The following is a 12,050-nucleotide window of genomic DNA, read 5'->3' as shown; positions in this document are numbered from 1 at the left end:
TTATAATACATTTTTAATGTACTGTAAATACAATCAAATTTAAATACACTTTACATTGGCAAAATTAAAAACCACATGCTTCCATCTCTGTAATGCTGTGGTTTGGTTTAACCAAGAAAGTAAGATGGAACAGTTATGAAAGATCTGCTAAAATCTGGTGATATAACATGCATTGTTTTGGTGCGTTGTGACAGAAGGTCCAGTTCACCAAATCTGCTTGGCAACAGGCTCCGGTCCTCACACGTGTAGAAGAAAAAGATTTTTTTTATTTCGAGTTTTCTGAATTCTGAAGGGACATTTTGATTCTCTATTGCCACCTCATGATAGATTTGTGTTTTGCACCATTGTAGCTATAGTAGACGTGGTGGCCCTCACAAAGACATGTATGTGTGTGTGTGTGTGTGAATCCTTGCAAATGGGTGTCTTGACTGACTGATATACTAAGCCTGTACTGGACTCTATTGTTGCACTGTATCCTCCTCAGTCATTAGATCACCATTAATCTCACATCTGCCACTAAAACAACAGCCAGCAAGCTGAGCTGAACAATAGAGTGACCCTTCCTCCAGCTCCTCGACACATACCAACAATGAGCTTGAATTAGACTCGCGGGGGTCACCAATTACATCCACATAATTCAACCAGAAGGCTGAGGTCACAAAAAGGTTACATTTTACTCCTCTACAGAGGAACCTGGTCTGAAATTACATTTATGGTATTTATCAAAAGACAAACACACAAAAACAAAAACAGTACAAATTACTTTTATTAAGCTGATGCATATATCATTTTATGATAAGAACTGTATAATCTAAGATTTATTATTTATGCTTTAGAGGTGGACTAAAGACAGATTTATACTTCTACATCACTGCATGTTTAGGAACATATGCATCTGTCATTTGGAGATGGTTACATAAAGCAGCTGTTGCATTTATACTTGTGTGAATGTTAATGTTCTGACTAGGGTGCAATCAAACAAAAACATAGAAGAGGTCAGGAAAAAGAAATAGCAGAGATTTTGAAACAGACCACATATATAGAGCATATAGAGAGAGAGAGAGAGAGAGAGAGAGAGAGAGAGAGATGTACTTTTTCACAATGGTTATATTCAGAAAGAAGGCCTCCGCACTGAATGCAGTCTTGATATAAATCTTTCTTATTCATACAGATTTGGTGGAAGGCAAAAAAGAGCTGGCTCCAGATGAAGGGGCATAATTAGTTAAACATGCTAAAGCCTGGAAAGTGAAAACATTTTACTGGGGAGCAGGAAAATAAAAGATTTATGTGCTGCTTTTTGCAGAAAGTTAAGTTTTTCTCTCTAAAAAGAAACCTACTGTAGAGTGCAAGTTAACATTTTTCCCCTTCTCCCACGAAACCTTTGCCTTTTTATTTTAAAGTGATGCATGTTTATGCTCACTGGGAGCACCTAACCCATTAGCATTATTCATAACACAAAGCTTCCTCAATCCTGGTGGAGAAGAAAAATGACTTTGCATTCCACTAACAGAGAAAGAGAGAACTCTTCCTGCCAGAAAAATACCTTCAACTCACCACATGGCTGGTTTGTTGAATGAGAAACACCCTCTGGTGCAATTTACTCCTCGTTTGAAACCACCTCAATCAAGAGTTTAACTGTATTCACAGTTTCAGGCAGCTGACTGTAAGTCTACAGTATGAGCCAGTAAATGGCTAATCACATCTGCTACCAACATATTATCAGTCAGATGATGATTAGTGACTGCGTTCAGACAACTATCACAGATTGACTCCTTTAATCAGAACACTGTTTCTCAAAATGGATCACAGGTCTAATTTGTAGGAGCTTCCATTTGACAATGGCATGGAGTATGTTAAAATGATGATGACAGACTAATGCTAGATTTATACTTCTGCCTCACTTCACTTATGGCAGCATAGGCATCGACTGTGTAGCTGTTGCATTTATACTTATGCGAACTTAATGTTCTGACTAGGGGGCTCAAAACTTTTTGTCCTAGGATCGGTATTATTCCACTTCATTAAGTGTTATTTTTTCACATGAGAGAGTAACTATATAGATTGAGAATAGCTTATGAGTCTAGCCATGTAATGCCAAATTAGAAATTTGCTCAAACATTTTCAGAGATGTGAGTACCCACTGGCTGGCCAATTAGCAAGCAGCTACAAGTTGCATCAACTGATTGGCATGCAGTACGCACAGCTCCACACAGTGCATAGTTGTGATTTGGGAGTTGTGAGCACTGGCCCATCTGTGACCATCAGCAACTTATGTTTACCCATATACCCCTTCGCTGTATAGGTATGCATCAAAGCCTGCGCGTAGTTGTGGACAAGTGTAAATTGTCAATCTAAAGATTATATACATGTAGGAATATGTTGAGGGACACTTATTTGTCTCACACTGGACTGCTGTAAGGATAGGAATAAGAATATTGAATACTATACTGACTTGACACTGATCAAATATTTAAACCCCTAAAAAGACCTATGGGATGTGACAAAGACATTATGTGACCTTGCAAAGTATAATTTTAAGTCTCTAAAGTAACAGCTGTTTTAGGAGCACAAAAACGCCACCAAGGGGAAGCTGAGACGGTTGAGTCAGCAAAGCTGAGACCACGGTTTGTATCTCATTTCCTCCTGACAGTTACAGTAAGACCTTGATCTTTCCCTTATTTAAACCAAGTATGATGGGCTCATCCAGACAGAAAAAGATCAGCTTATTTGCTTGTTCTGGAACAAGGTCAAGAAAGAACTGTTACTCTGAAAGCTACAGAAAAAAACCAAGTTCTAGACCAAACTGATTGCTCCCTAAACTTAACCAATTAGTCTTTGTCTAAGTCTCAGACTTATTTAACTTTAACCACAGGATTGTTAGTCTTTTGGAAGGTAGTTACTGGTACTCTCTCTTTGGAAGGTGATAACAAAAGGCACATTTTTATTACGTTTGGAAGACAATTACACAAAAAAGTTAAGTTGTATTTCAAATGTAGTCCTCATTTCAGTCAGAAGAATAGAAAGATAAATCAATGTTGCATTGTTTATTGTGCAAGTTTCTTGATGCCTAGATATCTATGGATGAATTTTGCTTGAATGTTTCTAGATCTAAAATGTTTTTTTCAACATTAATCCTTCATTTTATGAAAAACAACCTATGCATTTTAAGAGTAGGAATAAGTAGGAGAGATCTCTTGACTACATTTTCTCAAACAACATACAAACATCTATTTCTTCAATTTATTCTACATGCCTTTGTGTGTCAAGAACATGTGCATAAACACACAAATTCCTACAAATAAAGTTACACAGTAACTAAATTAGGTTTTTTTTTCATTGTTTGGATCAAGAATTTGTTTGGATAAGCTGCCTGCACTTGTGGTGATTTCTTTTCATTCATACATCCCCCAAATCTAGCCAGATTTAATGAAACTGCATGACTGAAGTGACAATTTAATATAATGTCCTCCACAAGAACGACAACAACAAAAATCCACCCACACTGCTTTGGCCACTCTCCACTCTGAGGACATTTCCCAAATCAACACAAAGCTTATGGTTACACCCCGCGCAAAATGTAATCATCCTCCCCCTACGATGCAGATGGTTTAGTGTCATTCTATCTGTAACCAGACTCGTCGCCAGGCTCTGAGTGGGCCTAAGCACTCCTAAACCCAAGTTGGTTAAGTGGGAATTCAACATGAGCGCCCTTGCTGTAACCTTATCTCCTTTTAGACCATCAAGACCCAGGATCCACCCTGTGGATTCAAAACACATTTGGCAGTGGTGCAACAATAGTGCATGTGCATTTTTAAGCTTTTACAGTAGCTAACAATGCACATACTATAAGCAGAATTGCTTTGCTCTGACACCATGAAGTGGAGACAATACCATGGACTCACAAGTCAGAGCCACTGTTCTTTGAAAGCAGCTGTAACAACAATGCCTGTCTCAACAAAAATTATATATGACGGAGAAGTTCTTGACAAACATAAAAAAGTATAAGCAAAGGTTTTCTTTTTATAGTATAATCGACATTTGGTCTCAGATGAGGATTTCACTTTCACTGCCTAGGAATACATTCAAAGATCTGACTGACAGACATTTTATGCTAATGTGAAAGCTCTTACATGTTTTATGTCTCTGAAATTTTAGTGTTTCCCTTTCTGCAAGGACTAAATATCTAGGGGAATTCTTTTGTGCATATTTATTGTGTATATGTTTTTTTTCATAGTGTCATGTAGCAGCAAATGCCTGCAACATAGCCTTAACAGCTCCAGATGGGTTGCCATAACATCTGTCTAACCTGACAAAACATAGCCAGCAGCCTGTGGCCATAAGGTGCATTATTGGGTTATTCTGGCACAAGGTTGGCTTCAAACAGTATAACAGTCACTGGTTGACAGCACACACACTGAAACCACACAACATTAGTGTGTCTCTGCCACACATAATTAACAGACTGTCTCTGGATCTTCCACCACTGTCTTGTTCTTTCCAGTGTCTTTTCAACATGTATAAAAACCTCTTGAAGGTGGGGTTATGCCAACATGTATTAATGAGTGAGATAGACAGACAGGGACACACACGCAAAAAAAACAGACAGGGGCACTGGAATGGAACAGACCTGAAACAGTGTCTGGCAACTGATAAGTGATGGGAGGAGGAGGGGGTGAGACTTTTTGCTTTGGAGAGGGTAAGATTAAGAAAAAAATAATCAGGACATGGGGGATTTAAAAGATTTATTGATGGCACAGGAGTCTTTTTTTCCTGTTGTACCATCTCCTTACTATTGCACACCTTCTTTTCCCCTCCATTATTTTTCTATTTCCACCTCATTCTTCTCTTCATCACCCTTCTCTTTTGCCTTTTCTCTCCCTCATTCCCTCTATCATCTTGGCCAGGCCACTTAGCTGATTGGTCAGTATGGTAAACCGCTAGAGGTTGATAACAACAGATAAGTTCTCTTGTCAGCTGCTAAGACCTTAAATGACATTTTTACACAGTCATAAAAAGGGAAAATGCCGCAGAGCTTGTAAATGAATGGACAGTGTGTGCAAATAGACATATCTGCTTTTAACATTGCTGTGTAGTTGTGTGTACTATAGATGCTTCATGTGTGCATCCTTTGCCTTGTCTGAGGGAGAAACTGGGGCTGGGGTGGGTGAGGAGTGTCACTCTGCACACATAAAGGGCTTTCATCTTGGGCTTATCAGAGCCAACGCAGGGGGAGATAGTTGGCTGGTTGAGCAAAACAGTCACTGGCAATGCCCCTCCTCCGTGCCGGACCTGTCTTCCCCTGAGTTTGTGATCACTTCTACCACCCACCCTCCCACCCCAACACACACACAGACAGACACATACACACCACCAGAAAGTGGTGTGTACTGTACAGTATGCATGTTTTCCAGCATCCAAACAGGCAGATACACAAAGACAGACACAGCTAGACATGGGCAGTGATGTACAGAACTTTTCAGCTATCATGTATCCATCACTCTTCCTGACACTACCCACATATTGTAGGAGCACACATGCACAAATATCTATGTATTATCAAAAATACATCACACTATTTCAGGAGCCTCCATAGCCATTTCCATACCCTCAACCTGATGCTAAATAATCGCATATGCCCTGTTTCCATTTGCGAATGGCAACCAGAGGATGTACTACCCGTGGCACTGGTGACAAGGCCATATGCGCCTCTAAATCATGTGGTATTCTCAACATGCTGTGCTCCAACGACCAACTATAATGATGATAGAAGACACCAGATGATCTGTGTTCAACAGTGGAGTTCATTTCCATAATGTTAGATTAACATTTTTAGGGGGGGAAATCCACTGCCTTTTATAGTTTATTTCATATGGCTAAGCTCTGATAGTGTGATCTTTTTTGTTACCTTACATACTTTCAGCATGTCATTTTACAATAAAAAACTGTAATGTTCATGTTTTGGAAAAAAAATTGTAAGTAAATATATGTTTAGAAAAAATAAATACAGTAAATCTGAGAGATATGAAAAGTCTTGATGCAAAATGGACAATCCTCTTTTCTGACATAAAAGCTGCCTTTCAAAATTGCTCAAAGTATATGTGTAAGTGGGAGACTTGTCAAGCGGAATTACACTCACAGATGAAAAGGTCAAACTAACTGACACAAAGGCAGGTGGACAACTTGTTGGGATGAAAAACGCAAGAAAATGAAAAGGTAATTTATTCAATACTTTTCGTGAGGCTCAAAATCTCAACAGAGACAGAGAAAAGATAACATTGAGTTCAGGACTAGTGTTGTGTCTCTATAATAAATGGACAGTTGATAAATAGGTGATACCACCTCCTTTCATCCCCTACATGGTCATCTGCAGCACATTTTATGGACACTATTCAGGGAAAAAGTTTTTAATCATCATTATCTTTCCAATCTCACACTTTTCTGTCATGCACTGTAGGTTCACAGAAAAATCTTTCTGTAGTTGCATGATTGCTCCATTTAAGATTGTTTCTATTTTCTCTTTATTTTCAGCTTTAGACAGCTCTACTGTGGAAGAGAAAAAGCCTCAACTTCTCAGGCCAATATAACCAATAGCGCCAACATATTTCATATCCTTATCTAGACAAAGCCATGCTCCAGGTTTGAGGTGGCCATATGGATGTGATGGCTGTGTAAGTCTGACCACAGTTTCCCCTGCTCTGTGTGACACTCTCTGGACACCATAGGTGGTGGCGGGATGAAGAGGTGTCTATCTAGCCCCCTCCATGCTGGACATGTGGCACAGCATCTGTCTCCGGAGGACAGGCCCAACACCAAGGACTAACCTGGTTTACGACCATACACACTCACACCCACAAGAGGGAGGTACAAATCAAACTTAAAGATAATAACCTCCCGACTGCACAAGAACAAGGTAGTAAATGGTATGGAAACAGCATATAAATATACTACTTTCATCCCTTGTTAAACAGCCACACTAGGAACAATAAAAACAACTATATAAAGAGGCCATTACCGAGGGCAACTACAGTACAATACACTGGGAAAAATGTCAGCCATAAACAGTAATAAGAAATGGGTTTGATATAATAAAAATCATAAGGATTATAACTTAAAAACTACTAGATGAGATCTGACTAAACTGCAGACAACAAGCTCTGCTTCTGTTTTTTTTATATATATTTTCAGCAACTGGAGATTCTTGTATAGAAAACAAACACTCATTGATTACTTAGCAGACTGTAGAGGAAGACAACACATATGGTAGTATATGGTAGTTATATACAGTAGATGTATAGTATAATGTGATAAAATAGACCTAAAATCTGGTATAAGAAACAAAACACATAGGCCCTGTGAGGCTCTAAAGGCCAAAAGCCACAAGCAAAATATGGAATTACAATTGCTACAGTTTGGAGCCCCGTGGTCACATGCACGAGTAAGTGTGCAGAAACACACAACACACACACACACACACACACACACACACACAATCACACAATCACAAATGAAACATGGAATGTAAATGGTCTGACGAGAGTCATAAATCTCTTGCTGGCTCTAGGGCAGTTGGGCTCGGACAGCCAGTGGTCCTGTCAGAATAGTGCAGCTGTGTGAACAGAGATATCCACTGTGTTGCAGGAGCAGCGCTGCAGGCTGAAAACTGGAATTGATCTCTGAAATGCTCTGCTGCTTTTTCACAATAAAAGGTGCTGAAAAAGTCTATTTTGGGGAACAAATTATTATGACAGAACTCCAAAATAACCGAAATCTATCTCTAGAAGCTTGGTGATGTAATGAGTACTTCAAAGAATAGTGAGTGAGCTACTGTAGCTGATGATCTAACTGCTAACACGCTAGCCAGCCAGAAACATACTGTATTAAGGCCAGTTGGTGGCAATCTTTCTATTTTATCTACAATGTGCCATTTATTCTGTTACTTAGCATTTTGCTCTCTAGTTCATACAGTGCATTTTGATGAATAAGACATTTATTGAAAAGGGAAAAGAGTTCTTCAAATTTGAAAGTCAAATTTCACCCGTGTTGGATGCAGAAAACTTGCATGGATCCACTAATCATGCTGATTTCTCTTGAATCAACTGATTTCGCAGTGAAATTAATTTTTAATTAATATGGTGTGACCAGAACTCAAAAGCAAACAACTGTCTCCCTAAGGTAGAGGTCAAAGCAACACACAACAACACAAAACAATGCTTAATTCAACAGCTCATATGTCCACAAGCTAGACAAGACTGTTAATTTGGCCAAGTTTCTCTTGGTTTTTTCATCAAAGAAACCAACTCAAATCTAAAGTCTTTTACATGTCCATGTTGAAACAATGGCAACATTTGTTGCTCTAAAAACAAAAATCACCCTGACCAAGAGAGATGCACAAGAAGAATACAACACCAGAGCATGAAAGGACAAATGAGAAAGTTATAATTTGCCTAAAGCCCCAGACCAGTGCCATAATGCACCTGTTCCAGCTATGATTTATCAATAGTACAACACCAGCCTCATTTGGTTTTCCATTGGTTCAATAACCAGGTGGTCTCCTATTGTGTAGCACCACTGGAAATACAACAGAACAAAAACTAGAATCTTTAGCGTTGCATGAGTTATAAAGTAAAATGAGAAATAGAAGAAACAGATTGCTGAGAGGGAGAAACACAGAGGGAAAGCAGGGCTAATGAAGTTTATAAAGAAGGAGAAAGGAAGGAAACAAATGCAACGATTGCTGAGGGGTCTCTGGATTTGCTGAATCTCATCAGCCTGGAGTTTCAGGACAAAGTCACACTGGCACACTTGCTGCCTGATGAGCTCTCTTTCTTTCGCTTTCTCGCTTTCTTTCACACTGGTAATGAGAACTGCAGGAGTCTGCAGACAGTCACATACACACTATAAAGCATTTAAGAGTAAGCAGGTGTGCTCACTCATATACACACACATTCTCAGACATCAATACCAGGGCACCTACAGTGTCATGTGGAAATAGCAGGAAAGATTTAGGTTGGCAGAGCTATATCTGTTACATAGATTCTGATCTTTTTGGTGCATATGTGAATTAGTTTATACATGCAGTATGTTCATTAGCAGTGTACAGTCTACATGCAATTCTAGATTCCAGACTTTTAAAAAGTTTGTGTATTTTGGAGAAATATGCTTACTTTCTTGCTAAGAGTTAAATGAGAGCAATACCACTCTTGTAAATGTATGGTAAATAATGTAACATTAGCTGGAACTCACAGCTGTTTAGCTAATTAGCATCTGGACAAAGCCATGTTATATAGCTGTATCCCTATGGAGTTTCTGTGTATCTGAAGCCGGCAGTCAGTTAGCCACATTAGCATGGCAGACTGGAAACAAGGGGATGCCACTTGTTAGTACATTTTTATTCTTAATTTTGTTGTCAATTGAACAAACAAGATGGGTAGCTTCACATGTGCTAGTAGTGGGATTTTGTTACCTTTGGACAGTGTAAGGCTAGCCACGTGCCCCTGCTTACAGTTTTTGGCTAAGCTAAACTAAATGCCTGCTGGCTTTAGCTACACTTTACTGTAAAGGCCTGAGAATAGAATCAAACTTAAAATTTAACTTTCAGCAAGAAAATAAATGTATTTCCCAAAATATCAAACTATTCATTTAACAATATTTAGTATCATAAGAATTTAGTCAGACAAATATTATGACTTTATATTGTTAATGAATGGTAAATTGATCAATTGCCAAATCAAATCAAATTTTTGTAGCACATTTAAAGTTGTACCAAAGTACTTCACAAGCATCTTAAAAGAGCATATAAACTGAACCATCACAACCACAGACATTAAAGCACCAAAAATATACTAATTTAAAACATCATAACAAGAAAGTAACATATTAACACATCATAGCAAAAGCTGCTGCTGTCTGCAGTTAACATAAGGACTCGTGCCTTTGTTTTGGCCAGTATAATCAATTTACCTCAGCAGTAGAAAAAGGAGCCATAGTCTCCTAGAGTTTCATTTAATTGACATGACGACATTACTTGCCTAGGCAGACATCAAAGACATCTCCCATCTTATTAAAGCATGGATGATGTTTTTAAGAATATAATGATCCAGAAACTGCAGCATCTAGCAGCCATGGAAGGTTAAGGTAGTGACAATGTGTTTCTTACATTTTAAGGAGCCCACAACAAGAAGTCAAATAGTTACTTTCGTGATCAACATCCGTATCATCAACACACAACTAACAACAGGCTCAATGTCCAGTCAGTCCTATAAATGTAGACACCACTGATATGACTAGACACTTTGGATGATACTATTTGTTAACAGTATATTTTACACAACAAAACTAACAACAAGAATTCAATAGTCTGGCTCATTCTCATTATGCTATCAGGTTTCCCTACTGTCCGTAACTATGCAACATATTAAATGATGAATGAATCCCCGCTTTGTTTGGCCTGATGTTCACTTGTACTGTAACAGAGAAACCCCAGAGCACATGCTTCCCCACCTTGTTGCTGTAAAAACAAAGTAACTGCATTTTACAAGTGAATCTCCTTAACTGAAATTAAACTCAGCCAACACCTGAAAAATGCTAGAAACAGTGTATGGCTTTTATCAGTCAGAAGAGTGATCTAAAATAATCTATATGTATTCTGGAAAAGCTCAATAAACTCATTCATCACATAATATAATCATAATGTAATAATAAAAAACAGCTTAAAAATCAAAGAAGCTGAATGGGATTTTTACAGCACAGGACTGATTTGAAAATCTATCATATTAGATCAGAAGAAGAAAAACAAGTGAATTTCTGCCAGACAACAGAAAGGAAGACAGCAGAACACATTTGCTGATTGTATTGCTTCAAGACAGTCACGGGCAGAGGAGATGTAATGAATTCCCCCAGAGCCAATGTGGCAGGAAGATCAGAACTTGTTCACACATCTCCTGCTTCTGAGGAGAAATAACTAGCTCCACTCACTTTGATGGAGAAAGGAATACCCACACAGACACATTGGCTTTCTGGCTTGGAAGTAACTCATTTTTGTATATTTCTCTCATGTGCCTCTCCCATTTTCTCCTTGGTTTCCTACTCAGCATGCCTGCTTTCTTCCTCTTTTTTGCATTTACTCTGACTTTTCTCAGTTTGCTCACTGTCTCTGTATTAATTGGAGGGAAATCCAATTGTTTTCAAATGCCAAATCACTCAATTCTTCTGTTGCCATTAGATTTATCGCAACGAGGCTCGCCATCACACTAAAACTCTTCCCTCACCTCCTTCCAGTCTCACTTACCTGTGCAATCTCGTAAAGCAGTTTGTAGTGTTCCTCCCGTTTCTGCAAGGTGCACAAATTGCAGCCCATTCTAGTTGTCAGGGAAACAGTGTCGAGTGCCCGCTAGAGTGTGTGTGCTGTCTGCGGTGTGTATCAGCTCCCCCCTGGGGTGAAACACACTGGGGCTCCTCTTCCTTGGCTCCCCCACACCTCTTTCTCATCCGTGTATCCTCAGAGATCCCCTCACCAGCTCCAGGCACAACACACACGTGTTTAGTTCACTGTTTATGTTGTAGATGCAGTTCCTTGAGTGTGTGTTTGTGGGGAGTGTATCAAAGGTAAGCAGCTGGCTTCTCTTTCACTCTTACACTCCTGTCTGTCCTTTGATTCTCACTTGCATGCCTGCATACATTTTTTCCACTATCTTTTCTTCGAAACCTCCTCTCTCATTGTGAGAACACACTGGTAGGTACACACACTTTTGCCTCATGGAGACACACCACCTCCTGGGGCAGGCTGCCTACACATGCCTGCTCCTACTCCGGCTCATTAAAAGACAGCGTTTTCATTGGCTGTTGAAGGGAAGGGGCTGGAAGAGGAGGGAGGGAACTGGTCTTATCTTGGCCAGATTCAGTATCTGAACATCACTGTATTGTGTCCAGGCAAAGTAGAGGATATACTCTGTATGTGATTGTATGACAAATTGCACTAGTGGTTGCATCTGTTTGTTGTCCATGTGTGCAAAAACAAAATAAACAAAAAACCCACTTCATTCAATTTAAAA

The 12,050-nt window shown here is 39.1% G+C and overlaps 1 protein-coding gene across 1 annotated transcript in view; it reads right to left on the bottom strand.

Annotated features, from left to right (window-relative positions):
- The window catches only part of pdzrn4 (PDZ domain containing ring finger 4), a 52,626-nt gene extending 40,852 nt beyond the window's left edge, over positions 1–11,774 (bottom strand). Inside the window, exon 1 of the mRNA XM_020599704.1 lies at positions 11,288–11,774. Within this exon, the coding sequence (XP_020455360.1) occupies positions 11,288–11,356 (69 nt within the window). The 5' untranslated portion in view covers positions 11,357–11,774. The remainder of the gene's footprint in view (positions 1–11,287) is intronic.
- Between the last annotated feature and the right edge of the window lie 276 nt (positions 11,775–12,050).

This window comes from Monopterus albus, unplaced genomic scaffold (assembly GCF_001952655.1).
Source record: "Monopterus albus unplaced genomic scaffold, M_albus_1.0 scaffold41.1, whole genome shotgun sequence".
NCBI lineage: Eukaryota > Metazoa > Chordata > Actinopteri > Synbranchiformes > Synbranchidae > Monopterus > Monopterus albus.
The sequence above is the reverse complement of the archived record's forward strand: the minus strand, read 5'-3'. Positions and strand labels throughout refer to the sequence as shown.